Raw genomic sequence first — 19,408 nt, forward strand, 5'->3', positions numbered from 1 at the left:
TATTCGTTTATGGAATCATGTTAAATCTCTTGACCATAAATTTAATAATTGTGGGAACAAGTTTGATCTTGTGGCCATAAAATGTTGCCCTCCCTTGTCTGCTTGGCCCCTCCGGGCCTCCGTAGCATCACTGCTGGAACTGCCTCAGACCTGCTGAAAGTCTCTCAAACCCCAGCAGGAGCTGAAGGCTACAAAGGCAAATATGGAATGTGGCTCATGAATCTTTACATGGTTTACACATCACTTGAAACGGGATCCAACCCCCAAACCTCTGTGACATTAGTAAATCCTGGATTATCATAAACACGTGTCAGCCTGGAACCTCCAGTCACACTGCCGAGGGACTTTGATGAGAGGAAACGCTGCAGGACCAAAGAGAAGTTACATGTCAGTTCTTATTTGAGGCGTTTCGGAAAAACCTGCTTTCCTCGATAAAGTTTTAGAAACTCCCCTGAATCTGTTAATTCAGTCTTACTGAGGAGCGCCGCAGTCACATGACTCTGTGTCTCCGACAGACACCTTCTCATCCTGAAGATCCAATTAACAGACTACAGGCCGATGGAGTCGGAAAAACAGTCAACAAGTTCTCCTAATAGAACGTCTGGTTCCTGGTCTCCAGGTCAGAGACCTGAAATCAGGTGACTGGTTCCCAGCAGCTGAAGATATCAGGAGGTTCAGTTCTACATCAGATCCACCAGTAAACACCAGACCGGTGGATGGTGGAGGTTCAGGTCTACATCAGATCCACCAGTAAACACCAGACCGGTGGATGTTGGAGGTTCAGTTCTACATCAGATCCACCAGTAAACACCAGACCGGTGGATGTTGGAGGTTCAGTTCTACATCAGATCCACCAGTAAACACCAGACCGGTGGATGTTGGAGGTTCAGTTCTACATCAGATCCTCCAGTAAACACCAGACTGGTGGATGGTGGAGGTTCAGTTCTACATCAGATCCACCAGTAAACACCAGACCGGTGGATGTTGGAGGTTCAGTTCTACATCAGATCCACCAGTAAACACCAGACTGGTGGATGGTGGAGGTTCAGTTCTACATCAGATCCACCAGTAAACACCAGACCGGTGGATGGTGGAGGTTCAGTTCTACATCAGATCCACCAGTAAACACCAGACCGGTGGATGGTGGAGGTTCAGTTCTACATCAGATCCACCAGTAAACACCAGACCGGTGGATGTTGGAGGTTCAGTTCTACATCAGATCCACCAGTAAACACCAGACTGGTGGATGGTGGAGGTTCAGTTCTACATCAGATCCACCAGTAAACACCAGACTGGTGGATGGTGGAGGTTCAGTTCTACATCAGATCCACCAGTAAACACCAGACTGGTGGATGGTGGAGGTTCAGTTCTACATCAGATCCACCAGTAACTGTGACTCTCTGTATTTGCTGGGTCTGAACCACTCAAGCATTCACACGGTGCTTCTGAGTATTGAGGAGAACATTTAGTAATAATTCAGTGTTAAATATGGGATGCACTCAGTGTTGACTGCCCCCCCGTATTGAGTCCAGTATCTCATGGACTGGTCCTGCGTGTCCGACCGGTGCCTCTCCCTGGTGGAATGTTGATTCAACAGCCCGCTGTGGGGTTTATTGACGGTCATTAAAAGCTTTGAGTTCCAAGCAGGAGAACACAGTCGTTCCTTTCACGTCCTGCTCTTTCTCTCAGGTCCCAGGGACAAAGAGCAGGAGGCAGCAGACGCTCTCCATTGCCCCAATAAAACCCCCCAGCGGAGGAAATGGTGGTTGTTCAAGTTTCAGCCTTGGACTCGCTGTGTTCAAAGTCTGGGTCAGGGAGGAGAGGACACTGGGACCCAGGCAGTCAGGATATGACATCATCATACTGTACCCTTTCATGCCCACCGCCATGGTAATCTTATTTTAATCTATTGAGCTGGGAGCGATCCCAAAATTAACACTTTATTTTACTGCTATTTTACAACTTTCAGGTCAACTACCACAGAGTTGTAAATACCTTTAACCCTTCAGTGTCCTCATGGCCTTTTTAAACAGGAAGTGTGCGAGCAGAGAGCTGGACAGGTGCGGCGCAGACAAGTACAACTAAAAGTGGAGGAAGGTTCCTGCACGCTGACTTTGCTGTGAGGAGGCACGTCAGCCACACGCGTCTGAAGGTTCCCCTCCGCTCGCTGGTGAGGCTCCGTCATCGCTGAGTCATGCTACGAGTCATCGCCTTCCTAAAATAATCGCCTGTCATTATTCAAGGTTTACAGAAAACCCAGAAAACTGGAGACAAAACATCATAAGTAGCTGATTTAAGCAAAAACTCAAATTTTGTACAAAATGAGTCAGGCAATAATTTTAAGAAGGTGACGAATTACGAGCTAATACTAAAATGAATCTGAGAAAAATCTCAGGAACGAAATGAAGTTCTGACCCATAAGTTGAATATTCAAGCCAGACACTGTGAAAACGGGCAGTTGGGAAGACGTGAAGTCAAACTTTGGCAGATTTTCCACAAATCTATTTGTACTTTTGGAAATTCCAGCGTATCAAAGTGGTCATTTATGGAGCTACAACATCAAATAACATCAACAAAATCAACATAAAACATCATCAGTGAGGAGAACATCATGAAGTCATACCACGACATGCAAGATTTAAAAAAGCAGGCTAACATATGGGAAGAGGGAATAGGACAGACAGGGAGATGAGAGAACTAACGAGCTGAAACAGAACAAACCGCTCCCAAGAACAAAATGGGGTTCGAGCGAAGTGTAGAAACTCGTTTGATGAGGATCAGCTGATGATGTTCAACTCTCACGGGCGTCTCAGGCTGTTTTCATGGGCTTTGCATCACGACTGAGAAAACTCCAAATTAAGGCAGCAAGCATCTGTAGAGAACACACACACACACACGCACACACGCACAGATCCTCTGATCGTGTGTGTCATCCTGTCATCTGGAGAAATCTGATCTTAATTCACTCATAAATGCAGTTTGATCAGATTTGCAGAAGCTCTGATTTCCCAGAGTTCCTGGCAGCTCCTGGTCGCTCCGAGTCGGTGTTGGCGTCAGTCTCTCTCTGCCAGATGTGACCTGTTTCACATGAAATAAAACCCTCTGGCCCGGTTCTGTCTGGATGTTCTGGTTTGAATGAGGAGCAGAAACTCCTGCAGCTGCTGGACTCCCGTCCCTGCTGCTGAGAAAAGACCCAGCGTGAATCCACACTTGTTGAGTTCGAGCAGGGCCTGCAGCCGGAGAGGCGAGGCTGGGTCACTCTGGCTTCTCCCTTCCCGCTGACAGAAACACCGTGCAGTTTTTCTTCTTCTGTGTGTCAGGAGCTGCTCTTCGCTCTCATGTCCCCACTCCTGTTATTCATGATCTCCTCTGATATCCGGTGGCTGCTCTTCCTCGCCTGCAGCTCACGTCGGTCATGCAAACCTAAAGTGGACCCGGGCCCAGACTCTCGTGCACCACAGTGACTCTCAGGTGGGATGGCGTTCGAGTCGTCCTGCAGGTTTATGTGATGCATCAAACTGTCAAAGCTGCAGCTGTGATGATGGAGGCCAACACGACAGTGCCGCAACCAAACATGGCCGCTTCTGGCTGAGACTTTATGGTAAATATTCAAGTAAAATGTCCAGATGATGCAGAAACGTCATCATCAGGCTGCTTTGTTCAAAACAGAAATTCACACTTTTGTCAGCACACGCCCAACTTTAAAATGGTAGTTTTCTGAATGGAGTTTGGTCCAGGGGAAAAGTTCCTGACCCATCTGAGCTGAGCTGATTGGTTGACCCTCTGCATCCTCCTGTGGTTGCCATGACGATTGGTGGGCCAGCCCCATGATCAGCTGGAGTACACAACAAGAGCACGAGCACGCATGTGGAGCCCAGCAGGAGCCAACGACAGCTCGATGTGGTGGTGCGTCACACTGTCACCTGATGTCCACGTCACATTGAAGCTGACCGTCTGCAGTCCACCTCCCCCAACACATTTCCTCCAACGCACGCGACACACTTCTGTTTCCTACTCCAAGGAATCTGTTTCCAACTCCACGCCTACTTGCTCAGTTTCAGTCGCCATAGCTGGGTGTGCAGGGAGGAAGCCATTTTCTCCTGCTGAATGGTTCTTATACACCCACTGCGCCCCCCCCCCCCCCCCACACACACACACACACACTCTCATCATGACTGTGTGAGTGTCAGGATCACGTCAGTGTCAGTTTCATCTTGTAGTTCTTTCAGCAGCAGCAGTGGCTGAGGGGCTAGAAGGCTAACAGGCTAGCAGGCCAGCAACGCCCTCCAGGTTCCATCTCTGACGTTCTCTGTTTGAGAACTGTTCTCTCCCACCTTGTGAGAGGGGATTTTTTCCCCCGTCAGCTTCATTAATGCTTCTACTGAAAAGGCTTCTTGTCCTTCAGGACGCCGTGACTGAAACACAAAGTGCTCTAACGCTCGGCTGGCGCTGGGCGCCCTGCTGACCTCCTCTCATCTGCTCGTGGCGCCTGGGCTGTAGTCACCCTCGCTGGTGGGTTCAGCCCGCCGCTCCTGTAAAAGTGCTGCTGATGTCCAAGGCAGTGGAGGCCAGCAATGACAGAAGCAGCGCTGCAGTGAAAACACCACTTCCTTGGACACGCCTTCCTGCGTCCTAGTGAGTTCCGTTTCTCATTTTCCTGTAATTTTTTTAACATGTAATTTCTTGTTAATTTGAATTCAATTGAGTGAATCTGTAAAACAAAGGAGCGGAGGAATAATTAGAACCACTCTTTATAATCACTGGAGAACCAACAGCTAATAAAAGGCTTAAATAGAGAAATAGATCATTAACAAAAACCCTTTCAAACATGCAAAAACGGTATAATTAGAAACGTAGAAAATTTGACTTCAATTTGGAAATTTGTGCCAAAAAAAGAGATTTAAATACAGTGTTGATGGCTGATTCAGGATCAGCTCTTTGGCGTGTTCCTTGAGAGTCATCAGTATCTCCTGGAGGCCCTGAACGCGGCCGCGGTCCAGCAGGTCCGGTCCGGTGTTCGCTGAGCAAGGCAGCAGCAGCACTTTACAGACGGTGCCAGGTTTTACTGCTCTGAGTCTCAGTGTCTCGGATCCGGACGGACTGGGACGGGAACACGTCAACTCTCGACGCACTTGAGGTAACACTCGAAGTTGAATCTCGGCATATGACCTTTAACCCCAGCGGCCCCGCAGGCCTGCGGTTGCTCTCGACTCGGAAGGAAGGACCGAAGAAGCGATGTGACGGAAGCGTCCGCGAGGCGTTCAGCGGCGTTCGGAGGCCAAAGAGCAGCACCGGCGGCCACCGGAGGGCGGACTCACCTGTGACGACGATGGCGAGGACGGAGAAGCAGAGGTGATGACGCGCACCCCGGCAGGTGAACGGCTCGTGACGCGCTGACTGACCGCCGAGTCTCTGAGGCGCGCGACTCCGACGGAGGCCCCGCGGAACGGAGGCGCGTGGAGGAGCTGCAGTCCCCGGCTGGAGGGAGCAGAGGAGCCGGCGGCGGCCAGCGGGCCCCGATGTCCCCGGTGAGAAACGCCAGTAACAGGTTTTTATTATTTTACAAGCCGAATAAATAAATGACTAAATATGGAAGAAGTGCGTGACGACAAACACGACAGGAGACAAACCGTATATTTTAGAGTAAACTGCTCCCAAAATTAATAAATCCGGTTCATCACTATAAAGAAAATTACAGGTAAAAAATAGTAGTAGTAGTAGTAGTAGTAGTAGTAGTAGTCTGAAGTAACTGTACGCGCGCCTTCGTCTCACGTTTTTCAATCCCGAGTTTGACGGCGGTTCGGCTTTCATCGTAATTGAGGTAAAACTTTTATTACCGAGACGATTCGACAAATTAGCAACAAATTTACTCAAAAACTGTAATTCGTTCCTTTTTGAATTTAAAAAAATTATCTCAGAATTATGAGGACGTTTGTCATGAACCTGAATCAACACGGAGGCTGAGGACGTGAGTCGAGGAACGAGTGATGAACGGATTCATCAAATAATAATCAAATAATAATAATGATTACATTCCCTAATAAAATTCCCTGGTTTATGAAAAGACGGAATTTGCAAGAAAATTCCGTCTTTTCATAAACCAGGGAATTAATCCGTTTGCAAGAAATTAAACGATATTTAAAATAGCAGAAAAATTAAATCGAGACATAAAAAATGAAGGGAATCGCGTCACTAAAATGAAACCACATCAAACGCCTCCAAGCCCTCGTGCGTGAATTAAATGTCTCTTTATTCTCTCGGCAGGCAAACACGGATAAACACGCAACTTCCACCGTAAATAAGGGGTTCTCAACGTGAGGTCAGGGGATCTCCAGAGGTCCTTGAAGGGTTTTATTTTATTGTTTGGATTTAATTACAGGATTTCTGGCTTAGCAACACTGGCAGGCGCACTTTTCTTCGTTTACCGATTGAATTTTTGTTCTCTTTTGAAAGACGATGGAAATTAAAAACCTTGAATTCTTAAAAAGTGACAATAGGAAAACAAATGAACTTTTACCAAACGAATTCTATGTTAACAAAAAATACAGCAACATTACTTTCATGATTAAGAACTGAAATGAGCCAGGTTTTAACGAAACACCAAAATTAGAAACCCTTGTAACTGTAAATATCCGTAATCAATCAATCGATCGATCGATCGATCAGTGGAGCACGTTGGTGTTTCCCGTAGTTTGGGACACGGTCCATCTGACAGTTCCATCATTTATGACCCGAACATTCGCTCCTGGCACCGCAGGCACTCAGAACTCCACCTCTCAACACACCTGAGCAACATCTGTCCCGTCCAGGTGAGGTCACGTGATCAGATCACCGCTGCTAGTTTTTTATTATTATTTGATTATGAAAAATGGAGACAATTGGGGGACGGATCAGTTAGCATCAGGTCCAGGGTCCGGCTGGTTCCTGCAGTGTGTGGTTCCTCTTGTTCTCCTCACACTCGGACCCCGTGGTTCTGTCTGACACTCGAGTGTTGCTGTCCTCGCAAAACGCGCTGGGCAGTTTTACCTTAAAGGTCAGAATACGTGTGCACGCCAATATCTGGGCAGCTGCTTGACCTCTGGCTTCCGCAGAGCTGCTGCTTGGCCGCTGGACAGGAAGTTGTTCCGGACGTTAACAACTCCCAGAACCCGCCGCCTGTTGTCTCAACACGACTGCCTGATAAAATCCGGTTCCGTGTGATTGTGTAGCGGCAGCGGCTCCCCGCGGCCTTCCCGTCCGGCGGCACCGCCCCAGCCTCCTTACGGTTAATGAAGCGGAACTAGCGGCCGGCTCGGAATGACTCATCAGCGGGAGCGCACGTAAGCAGCTCCCCGTGGACCGACGCCGTTCACGGTCCAAACCTAAGGGCTGTCGAGGCCCCGGTGTAAGGCTCGACCTGGGTCGAACTCAGGTTCGGGGCATAATTTGGGTTGTGTGACGTAGAAAAGCTGCGGAATGAAGGTCCTCGCAAGGTTAGAGACGCAGACGCGGGAGTGTTGGGGGTTCATGACATCACGAACTCTCGGCACCAGGAGGCCGAACCTTGGAGCCCCGAAGCACGCGGGATCCCGCCTCCTTACGCACGCGCGCTACCGCGCTTAGAGCTCGTGGACTTGGTGATTAATTTAAGGGCTCAACCTCCAATCAGAGACCAGCAGTTGACGGTGGTCAACCCCTGGTGCCTCCTGCACGCTGGACACGCCCCCCCCCCCCCCCCCACTGACATCTGGCTCTCATCTGCAGGGGAGGAGGTTCCTGGATCAGGTGACTGCAGGAGTCCCAGTTGTTTATCACCCCCCCCCCCACACACACACACATCAGTTGGGATGTAGCCACAGCTCACCTGGCTGCCTGGGAACCAGAGCTGCTGTTCTGCTGCCTGGTGGATGATCAGTGGAGGCTCGTGCTCAGAGGGGTATCTGTGTGGCTCCGCCACCAACCACATGATCCCTGTGTTTGGGCCCAACCAGACGGTCCTGAGGTTGGTGGCGGATCAGGGTGGAGCTGGTGCAGCTGCAGGAGCACTTCAACAACCTTTCATGGAGCAAATCTGTCTAAATCAGTCACGCCGTGATCCTGCTCACGTTGCCACAGCAAAACCAGAACCTGGTTTCTTGAGTGGACCAGCAGCGCTGCTAGCTGTAGCACGTTCGCATGTGTATGCCTGGGAACAATAGCCTTGGAACAGGTGGTAGAACCGTGGATTTGTTCTTGCAGAGCAATCATGGTGGGAGGAGTAAAACACTGAGTACTCAACCATTCAGAAGTCCCTAACCCTTCAGACAGTACTGGTCCCGGACAGGGGCTCTTAGATCAGGTACCCTGGAACTGCATTTAGTCCCTGGCTCCTGCCATCCAAACACACAAAGTCCCCGTGGAAGGTTCTTGTGGTCCAAATGCACCCTTTGCTAATGATGCATTCAAGCTAGCTGCCAGCCGCTGCGCTCTGGTTGCCAAGCGTCTTCACATGCAGTTCTCATACTGGCCATCCAGGACAGAAACGAACCACAAAATGTTTTCACTCACAAATCTTTGTTTAACCTTCAGTTTCGTCTTCCAGGCAGGAAGCCGAGCCTGAGTATTGCTCCTCCTCTGGACTTTTATTCTGCCCCTCTTGCAACATTCAGGTCTTTGCAAGCCTGAATGATTGACAGCTACAGAGCAGATATCAAGAGCAGCAGTTACAAATCACTATCAGGCTGTGCTTCCTGTAAGACTGCATTAGGGTTAAAAGGTCCCACAGCACGTAGAACCGGTTTTTGGATGAGGCCCGATGATATCGGAACCACGTCAGCTGTCAGCTCCAGTGCAGGGGTGTATGGGTGTCTGGAGGGGGTCTGGTTTGGTTCTGGAGGACTGAGCTGGAGCCTGTGCCTTTACCAGCGACACATAATTTTGTAACTGTGTCTGTTACGAATGTCCACGTCCTCTGTCTTTACCAACAGAAACATTCAATTGATCTTTGGAATTCAACAAGACTTCTGGAAGGACTTCGTGGTGTCACCGCCTCACAGGGGAGAGCTGTGGTGGAGCTGAGTGGCTGATTGACACGTCAAATAGGGACATTGCGACACCCTGTGGTGAAATGTGTTCTTACACTTAGAACTTAAAAAGCAATGAATTAAACTTGCGTTGAGATCCCTTCTGTTTGTCTTCTTTTGAATGATCAGCTTTGATGGCGACTTTTACTCCACTGTATTTATTCTGGGGTTCTTTAACCGTTTGTAGACTGAAGTGTTTGCTTGGTCAAATTGTTGATTCCTGTGCAGTTGCTGTCGTTTTGATTGGCTGTTTGCATCCTGAGCTGCCCGCCCACAAACATGGCAGCTGACAAACTTATTTTGAGGCCATGAATAAAAATGTGAACTTGAAAAGTCTTTCATATTTTTTTTTTTTTTTAGCTTGGAGCGTCGCTATCGACACTTGCTAATGTTGGCCTGCTGGATCTCTGGCTCTTCGTAGTGACGTGTTGACCTCGACTTAGAGTTAACTGGTGTGTGTGTGTGTGTGTGTGTGTGGGGGGGGGGGGGGCACCGTCTCTTGATCACAGTGGATTTAAGTGGTCTTGTTATCATGCGGACCAGGCCGACACTCACTGCTCTCTGGCTGCTGACCTTTGCTCAGCTCTCAGTCTCAATGCTAAAACAATCATCTGATGTGAAAATCCTGTCAAATCATAACGTTGACACGTGCCCCGGCACCTCTGACGTCAGCAGACAGCGTGTTCACGTCGCCACCACTGGATGCGTGAGACTGGCGAGGAGGGAAAACAATGAATTGAAAAAGACTACAACGCAGAGTACTCTGGGTAAAAAATCAAGCGCTGATCAATAGTGACGTCACCGCAGCCCTCTCTTGACAGCTTGAAGCATCAGTTAGGTCGAACAGTAAGAGCCCGAGGTCTGTTTGCTCGCCTCCACATCCACCGGACTGCATGGCCGGTTAACAGACGAGCCGGAACGCCGTCGAATGTAAGACGTTGCTAAAACGAAAAGCGTATAATCTCGTAGGTCTGCGCGTGTGTGCCACAGCAGTTAGCCGCTAGCTAGCTAGGCTCACCAGCTCCCTCCAAACCTGTAAGGTACATCGAGTTTTAGGCACCCACCGATCAGTAGGTGACACTGAATGCTCTGTGACCACGTCCATGTGTTTCTGTGAGGGTTTAATTCCGTTACCGTAGCTTAGCTTGTTAGCAGCGGTGTGAAATGTCCAGTGTTTTGTTTGAGTTAGCAACTTCGTAATTAGCAGGATGCTATCGCGAAATTACTTACATTTGTGTTATTTGTAGCAATCAGTGCTGACTTATTCACCTGCAAGGCGTTAATAAATGATTCATGTGGAGTCTTTATAACAGCGTAATTGTAGGTGTTAGCGATAGCATGTACTTGCTATGGGTGCGATGACTCACGATGGTTAATTAGTGAAACGTAAAGATTTTGCACGATTTACGAGTGTTTTAGTTTGATGGGACTTCAAATACATGACTTGTAGAAATATGTTGTCGAGTGGGAAAACATTTAAACCAAAAGAAAAGCAACGGAATTCGTTCCATATTTACCAGTTAGCTACTGGCCGTGCTGAGTAAACTCTTCATCCGGGTCCTGTGTGATAAACAGCCTCTGTAGGGTTTTTGTCTGAAGCCCGCGGCTCTCCTGGCGAGTTCTTGGAGTTGAGTATGAAGCACAAGCAGGTCCTGTCTCAGTAAACCCGACACACAGGGGCCATTGTGTCCAGCTGTTCTGGAGGCAGCAGCTCATTGATGCAAGTGTTGTGTAAAAGTCATTTGCAAAGTTTATCATTCGCTGTGTGAATGATGCAACTCTCCTGAAACCCATTTACACACTGACTTTTTGTTCCTTAGAGGACCGAAGGAGCAGCTATGGGGGGTCTGGTGTCTCGCTGGAGGGTGAGTGCTGAGAACCCACAAGAGCTCAGTCCAAAAACTGCTACGAGAAAGAGCAACAGAACAGATGAGTTAATGCTTCAAACAGGAAACAATAGGAAATCTATACAAGTTTGTAATTATTAGACGGGATGTGCTGGTTTCATTAGTTTACTGATGATCCTGTCATATTTAACAAACCATTATCAGAAAAATCTGTAAATTAATTCCAGTGTATAAACGCAACAAGTGGAAATCAACAAATGTTAAAAAGGAAGAACCCTCGACTCCGCCCGGCCAGCTTGTAGACGGCAACGTCTGAATATTTCACTCTTTGGCAAACCTTTAACTTATTTCTGCTGTTTGTTGTTGTTCAGACAATAAGATGCACAAACCTGTGCGATCTGCTTGATACTCACATTTTGAATATCAGCGTGTAGTGGCTGTTGCCTTCTCAAGTGCCCAGAAACATCACCGTCACACCCAAATTATGCAATATTCAAGTCGTTTGAATGGCTTGGACACACCCTACTACCCAGTAGAAGGGCTAGTAGAAGCCTTGGTGCCGTGGCTGGCAGCGGTTCATTGGGTTCCCTCACTGCTGGAACTGGATTGAATTCGTGCTCTATTTTTAGACGTAGCAGTGATGTTGAAGGGAGAGAGAAAGAGGAGCAGCTGCAGGGTTGAGCAACATTTAGCAACCATTAGGCTTTAATAAATACATGCAGGAAGGAGTTTCAAGACCCACTAATGCAGAGGAATGTGAAACTTACATCAGCTTTTATGGAGCTGACATCCATAAATATGTACACTGATGTATTTGAGAGAACCAGAAAGAGTCACTGGTGTAGAACCGATGTCTGATGAGTGATGAACGAGGCTGTAAATGACAGCAGGAAGTCCTTGATCCTTGTTCTGATGATCTTTCTTTGATCGTAGACAAAGCCAACCACCGTTGAGCAGCTGGAGAACCTGGACAAGGTACCGACTGCAGATTGATCACATCACGTGTCCTCGCAAGGGGCTTTTAGGACCGACAGTCCAAACCGCAAACCACAGGCTCAGCGTGCTTGACCTTCTCTTCATTGGTTGATGGAGTCAGCTGGGGGGGCCTCCCTCTCTCTCTCCATCCCTCCCTTCTTCCCTCCCTCCCTCCCTCCCTCCCTCCATCCACCATCTACTTTTTATCCTGTTCCAGCCTGGTCCCCAGTCCATCACCCCAACCCAGTGATAATGTCCCATATGAAATCAGCCAAAAAGACTAGAAGGTCCCTCATGTCAGTCGTTTGCTCTCCTGGAAGGTAGAAATGAGGAACATTTGATTCCTTGTCACTGTTGAGTTAACATTTCTACTTCCTTGTAGGAGATTAAAGAGCTGGAGGAGTTCAGAGCAAAAAACCAGCGTCTCCAGAAGGTAAAACCTCAACACTGAGCAGAAGAATGGTGACCTTCCTGAATAGTCTTTGTCCTCATGTGTGTGCGTGTGCGTGTGTGTGTGTGTGTGTGTGTGTGTGTGTGTGTGTGTGAGAGAGCAGTTGTGGGTTGGCGGGCTGCTTCTCTACTCCTCAGTTCTCTACCTGTTGACATGTCTGACGGTCTACTGTCTCTACCTGCCTGAAGAATGGCTGCAGAGACTTGCCATGGCGCTGCCCTTCTTCATTTATCCTGTCTTGTGAGTTCCCACGCCATTTCTCAGCATCCCTCACAACCTTTGATAAAATACCAGCTTCAAAGTGTGAATCAACGGGACTTTTTACATGGTGTCCTCTCAAACCACCAGTGTGTGTAATGTCACTCGTTGGAAAGCCTTCAGTAGCCTGCAGGCCCACTGTGATGACAGCCTACATTTGAGTCATTGAACGTTTCACAGCACAAATGAGCTCATTACTGGTGCAGTGGTCACAAACAGCAGAAACTGACGTCTGCTGGATCTCACTGACGAGACAGCAGCACCACTACCCTTTGCTTGGTTCGATGTTGGTCATGAAGAAGTTCACCTCTCTCACCAGGGTTTGGCTCATCAGGAAGCTCCTGATTTTCCTCTTTTCCAAACGCACTGAGAGAAACAGTAAGTCATCCCAGTTACAACACATACTTTTGTTTGTAGGCTTTTAGTGGTAGGGCATGTCAGTAACGTGGTGACATGGTATTGTTGTCGTACATTTGCTCCAGCACAAAAGCTTTCTGCTTCACGTGTTTTATGGCAGCATGTGACTGAGTGTATCAATTGTAGCATTTTTAAAGGCAAACAGCTCATGTGTTTTAAAAATCTGTATCTGGAGTCTGGAAAGAACGATTTGATGCTGAATAAATGGACTGACGTGCTTTCTGCTGCTTTGTTAGATGATAAACTTGAAGATTTAAAAGCTGCCAAGAAAAAGATTGTAAGTGTTCAATTCAGTTCTTCTTTAATTTTTGTGAATATTCATTCAGTCAAGATTTTCAAGAGTATTGAAGAGGTTTTCTTGAATGTGCTTGACTCGATGAACTCTGACTGTTGAAGCTAGTGTCTCTGGTTTGTGTTTTATAGCTGGAGGAAGTGATGGAGACCGAGACGTACAAAAACGCCAAGCTCATCCTGGAGCGCTTTGATCCTGAAGCGAAGAAGAAAGCTGTGAGTGTTTCATCTGAAGGTTTCCTTCCGGGCGAATGTATCTTAATGTCGTTTTGTTTGACTTTTCTTGTCGTCGTTGTGTTGCAGGAGCTGGACTCAACTCCCGTGCGCCCTCAGATGACCCCCAGACCAGGACAAGGTACTTCAGACTTCACACTGACACAACACAGAGATACAGCGTCACATGTCCAGGATGTTAAATGCAGTAGTGCCACAGAAGTGATTGACATCAGTATGACTGGAGGATTATGGGAAATGGAGTCCCTGTGGTCCCTACATGATTGACATGGCGTGATTTCTTCCATGTTCAATCAAGTCTCCTCTTCTCAGAAATTCGTCAGAGGGGTGTGAGACCCTTGCCTATGGGCACCCCTGTTGGCATGGCAATGACTCCCCCGCCTGGAGCGCGACCACCACTGGGACCAGGAGGCACGCCTGTGGGTGAGGGGATGTTCAGTTGTAAATGTTTGAAGACTATCGAAGGTAGACTTGAGTCCCTGCAGAGTCTCAGTCATCCGCGTTAGCCACGAGCTAAGTCAAAGCTAACTGGACCGAGTCCAGCTAGCTTTGACGAGGCTTTGTCAGACATGTCTTTGTTTTTATCCCGTGTTGCTGTTCCTCCAGAACCTGTCCCTCTCTCAGCTCCAGGAGGACCCCCCGAGAGATCGTCCTCTGTCCTCCAGGGGGCCATACCCAGAACATCCTGTTCTCCAATACCAGGTGTAGGTAGGTTGGAAATACGTCTCAACTTAAATGCTTGTATTTGTGATAATAATCACCATGTTTGATGTTGCAGGTCTGCATCCTCCTGGTCCTCCGCTGGCTAGACCCATCCTGCCCAAAGACAGAGGGGCTGTGGACCGAGTCATCGAGTACCTGGTAGGGGATGGACCCCAGAACAGGTAAAGACTGTTTTTAGATGTGGAATCTTTGTGCCTCAATCAATTAGCAACCTGCAGATTCAGGACTTGGTCGTTGCGCTAGTCTGCAGTGGGCTTTGTCTGTGTAGGTTCTCATTCATCCAGGTCATCGTAGATCGAAGCGAAGTAAAATCTGGGAATTTTTTTGGGGGGGGGGGGGGGGGTACCAGAAAAAGCAGCACACAGACAGAGAGAGAGAGCGAAAAATGCTCAATACATGTAAGCAACTAAAAGACAGTTTGCCAGTGACCATAGATTAAGTTGTCTAGATTATAATGAGCAGCTCTGCAACACATTATCTCACCGTCTGCTTTTAGCTGAAAAGATTAAATTGTTAGTTGTTTGCTGGCTTAATCTAAACAGTTCAGCAACTGAATTCTATGCCTTTTGTTATAAACTCTTTGCTAAGTGTCCACGGTCAGGTCCCTGCAGGGCTGCAGGCCCGTCACTTCCATGGTTATTAGTTATCAGTTACATTATCAGTGATTCAAACAGGAACAGCTTGGCGTCTGTGCTTCAGGACGATTCTTTCCACAGAAAAGGGAAGTCAGTGCTCACAGCTGTTTGTTGCTCCATGTGTGAGTTGAGATATTTTTCTTCCTCAGAACAACTGTATTCACAAAATGGATGAGTTGATCACATGCGACCTTCTGAGGAGTCCTGCGATGGGGACTTTGCGGAGGCCCCGCTCACTAACCACCCAGGAGTGAACAGCTCTGGGTCTCAGCTGCCCTCGCAAATGTTGCAGAGTTTTGTTTCACTTGAATTGACTGGGATATTTAATCCAACTTCATCAAGAGAAGTTTGCAAAATTGCAAAGCAAATGTCAAAGACCTGAATTGATGGGAATTCCTGCGATTGGACTGATGAAACCAGTAACTGTTTCTTCCTCTGCTGCCAGCAGGTGGCGCACAGGTTACGGTTGGAGAAGCTATAATGTTATAGAGAATCAAAAGATTTGTTGTACCAGTGTGAGAGAAGAAGAGGAGGCAGGTCACCGTAAATGTTGTAATTCACAGAACCTCGTCTCTCTGCCTCTGATCTTCTCTGCTGTAGATACGCTTTGATCTGCCAGCAGTGTTCCTCCCACAACGGCATGGCTCTGAAGGAAGAGTTTGAATACCTGGGTGAGACGGAGCAGCGCCGAAACTCTGGAGTGATACTTGGCTTTGTCCTGTGTGATAAAATGATGCAATCAGCTCTGCAGTTCTCATCTCTCTGGTCTGTTGTGTTGGTCCTCGTCTCTCTCCAGCCTTCCGCTGTGCCTACTGCTACTTTATGAATCCGGCCAGGAAAACACGCCCTCAGGCTCCCAGGCTGCCAGAGTTTAGCTATGAGAAGAGGCTGCGCTCAGATTCACGTTCCCCCGGACCCACATCACGTTCTGGCATGGACACAGAGGAGAGCGCGCCTCCTTCTGGAGGTACTGAGAAACAGAAAACCAGAAGGGCTGAGTTTTAGCTCAGAGCCGCTGGACAGATGCAGTGTCTGTCTACGTTCAGCACGGATCACTGGCTGCAATGAGCTTGTGACATCAACTCCGAGGAACCTCCTGCTCACACTTTCACGCTGTTGCGGCTGTCACTCACCTGATGTCCTCACTCTGTAGTCCAAGCATTCCATTTGCTTCTATAGTGATGCCAAATTTGATCCTTCTTGTAGTTGCTAAGAAGCCAAGCAGAGGTGAGACTCGGGTCCACGTGCTTGTTTGACCGTAGAACCTCTGCAGGTCTCAGTTGTGTCCATCCCAGTCTTCATCCACACGTTTGCCAGCTTTGAGCTCAATAACTGCAGCGCTGCGTCTAACAGTGTTATCTCACCTCTAGCCAAGGCTCCGGCTCCGTGGAGTTTGGTCCACAGTTTCCAGGTCCAGCAGAGTCCAAAGAAACCTCAGAACCCACCTCTGCAAAGTCCAGGTTCCCCCCAGCCCCTCTTCTACCTGCTCTGTCCTGTCTGGTTAATTGGATCTGATTTGATTTCCTCCATAAGATGATTGACACACAATTAAGTGATAATGACTTCCTCTGATCACACCAAAGCACTGATGGGGAGTTCCGGACACCAGACTTGGGTCGAGTAGTCGTGAGAGAATTTGAATTCATCCTACAAAACTTATGAAGAAGAGGTTCGCTGATTTGACTCACGAGCGTCTGTGAATGTCCGTCGCCACATCCGACATGTTTGACTCAGATCTGGTTTTCGCCGACTCCGCAGAAGACACTGAACAAACATAAACACAACACTTCAAACTTTCAATGAACTTAAATTTTCACCAAATATTACAGGCAAAAAAGAAGCTATAAAAGCCATCAACAGTAGTTGACCTGTGATGGGTCAAGGGTCAAGGCGTCTGTGGGCTTCGTGGGCCACCTTCTCTCAGACGGTTTGAGGTGTTGGTCACAGATTCTGGGCCAGCGCCGTCCCCTCATCAGCGGTAACAGCAGCAGCCCTGAGGCCTCGGACACGCATTTGGACCCTGAACAGTGTTGGGATTCGACCTCTGGGATCACACAGGCGCTCACAATAGAAACAAAAATTCAGGCAAAATTTGAGACAAAGAAGTGCGTTTGTGTTTCCATTTTTGTTCAGTGTGCGTAGATCAGCCTCCTGATTCTCCGAGTTGATGTTTGCGTTTTCCATTTATCCTCTGCGTTTGTTACAATTGAGACTGAAGCTTTTTCAAAGATTCAAGCTGAGGATGGAGGAACTAACATGAAAAGACTTTGTTTGGGGACTTTTTAAAGGTGTCCGACAAGCTTCACTCCCAGCAATCAATCCTTTAGTCTCATCTCCTGTCTCAAATCAACCTGCAGACACTTTCACCTGTTCTTGCTCCTTCTCTTCATTTGCTGATAATTTTCTTGTCTTATCAGATGAAAAAGAGTTCGGAGAGGATGATGCAAACGCCAATGAGTTGGAGAGCCAATCGGAGCAGCAGCAGGAGGAGAAGGAGGCTGAGAAGGAGGAGGAGGAAGAAGAGGTCTGGGAAAAGGAAGAGGTGGAGTCAGAACAAAGTCACAACGCCGCATGTGAGACTGAATCCACACCCTCATAGTCACCAGATGGCGGTGGATGGATGTGAACGAACAGAAGGTCCAGAACATGATAGTCGAGAGCAGATTCAGAGTTTCCTTCCTCGCTGACATAAAGGTCGTCTCTCTGAGGTGCTGAGGGGCGATGTGCCTGCTACGTCTTTGTAAAGAAACGCGGTGACGTACAAGGAGCAAAACAGTTATTTATGTAGTCGTATTTATTACTAAATTGTCCGCCATATTGCCTAAAATGCTGCCAACATATCGTGGTCCTGGCTGTCGGGTTTGTGGACCAGGAAGGTTCCAGATTGTAGTTTTCTCAGTTTGCTGCTGAAGTACTTTGATGTGGTTGAATCATCTGGACTCCTTAGGCTTGAGGCGTTTGGCCGCCCTACAGAATGCCTGGCGTTACTGGTTTGTCTCGCGCTCCATGAACTCTATTTTACTTTTCCACAAATGAAGTTTTATTTTTCCCCAAATTCCGTGTTTCCTTTCTAATCGTGTTTTATGATTGAAGCTTATTTTATCTTTAGAGATGAATTGTTAGGTGGATGAATAGGATGTCAACAATTTAATAAGTATTCAAAATGTAGTTGTCCACTGCACCAGTGGATCAGTAATTAGAACTAGTTGAGCACAAGCATGATTCCAAAGTGCTGCTGGTAGGGAGCTGAGGGACTGCACTGTTGTTTACAAGGGTTTCTTTTATTTTGATAAGTTGGCAACAGTCATGGAGCTTTCACTTCTCAGTGCTTGGCTACCAACGTAGCAGCGCTGTGGCCTCTCCTCATGGCTGCACGAGGGCGCTGATAGATTCTCGTTTCTTTAGGTACAAAGTATCTCAGACGTTGGCTGTGTTTACGCGTCAGGAGTACGGGGAGGCTCCGTTTCAGGGTACTGCTGCGTGTCTCTTAAGCTGCTCACATCTGGCTTTTGTCTGCAGCGGAACAGTTTTAAACAGGGCTCACTCCCTGGTCACATGACCCCACAGGCTCCCATCAGCACTGATGTAAACACAAAACTCGAGGTGGATGCTGTAATTCGCTGCTGCCCACATGTAGCAAGTGGTTGCAGAGGGTTCAGGGTTCCTGCAGATCCCAGAACATCAGAACATGTCGCGTCCAATCCAGGAACTCCATCCACAGGTACTGAGTGTTTTTGCTGAGAGGCTGTAGTTGTTCTATAACAGACATAGAAACTGACTTTGATTCGTTAGTTAGGTACAACGTCAGAGAAGCTGTACATAAACCTCTCTGGCTAATGAGGCCTGTAGCCGGCCTGTCCTCTATTAAACCTGACAAAAGTAACAGACAGTTCATCTGCCAATCAGAGCTCTTGCAGCTTCTTAATTGCCAAATGTCTGTGTGATCTGTATTTTCAGGCCCACTTTGCACTCCTCGAATCATTTGGCCTTCTTGTGTGTGAATGTAGTGGCACTGGCTGGATCTTGACGGCTGCGCTGCCGTCATCAAGTGTGTATTTGGTGTGTTTGCTGCTGCAGATCAGCATGATTGTTCTATTTATTTCGGCTGTGGGACTAAAGCGGGGACTAGTTTAATGTGTGCTGGCAGTGTTTCTGATTATTCTCCAGTAAAATGAGCCAATGAATTTATAATATCCATGTTAATTTTGACGTTTCATCCCAGAAACCCAAACACTTTCAGGGGAAGATGAACTTTGGAACCACGAGCATACGTGACAGTTGTGGTGGTGGTGAAGGCTTGAGAGCAGAAACCTTCCTCACTTTCAGTCTTCCCTCGTCTCACATGTCATAAACTTGGTTTTGCTCTGCTACATTGGTCACGAATGCTGCTTGTCATCAGGTCATGGCACCCTAATAAAGTTTTACAACAACAAATCAGGGAGAAAATGACATTGTGGTATTTAAGTACTCACCTACCTAAAGTACCTGCTGACTACTAACAAACTGAGAGCTCAAATTGATTAGAATAGAGACTTT

General features: G+C 47.7%; 1 protein-coding gene across 3 annotated transcripts; it reads left to right on the forward strand.

Annotated features, from left to right (window-relative positions):
- The first annotated feature begins 9,811 nt into the window (after positions 1-9,811).
- On the forward strand, positions 9,812-19,397 carry lnpk (lunapark, ER junction formation factor). Of its 3 annotated transcripts, none has more exons than XM_086179542.1 (16): positions 9,812-9,971; positions 10,862-10,906; positions 11,822-11,863; positions 12,246-12,296; positions 12,418-12,554; positions 12,892-12,950; positions 13,226-13,266; positions 13,413-13,496; positions 13,584-13,635; positions 13,827-13,937; positions 14,121-14,222; positions 14,293-14,398; positions 15,473-15,543; positions 15,669-15,839; positions 16,243-16,332; positions 17,290-19,397. In XM_086179542.1, exons 2-16 carry the CDS (start codon positions 10,880-10,882, stop codon positions 17,469-17,471), a joined length of 1,326 nt encoding a protein of 441 aa, XP_086035668.1. In that variant the 5' UTR covers positions 9,812-9,971; positions 10,862-10,879; the 3' UTR covers positions 17,472-19,397. The 3 variants fall into 3 exon arrangements, with proteins under 3 accessions (XP_086035668.1, XP_086035669.1, XP_086035670.1); XM_086179543.1 differs by having other exon boundaries at positions 14,139-14,222; positions 17,290-19,395; XM_086179544.1 differs by lacking the exon at positions 16,243-16,332 and having other exon boundaries at positions 17,290-19,394.
- Positions 19,398-19,408: the final 11 nt, after the last annotated feature.

This window comes from Aulostomus chinensis, chromosome 16 (genome assembly GCF_037954235.1).
Source record: "Aulostomus chinensis isolate RoL2024-O1b breed Wild chromosome 16, RoL_Achi_v1.0, whole genome shotgun sequence".
Taxonomy (NCBI): Eukaryota; Metazoa; Chordata; class Actinopteri; order Syngnathiformes; family Aulostomidae; genus Aulostomus; species Aulostomus chinensis.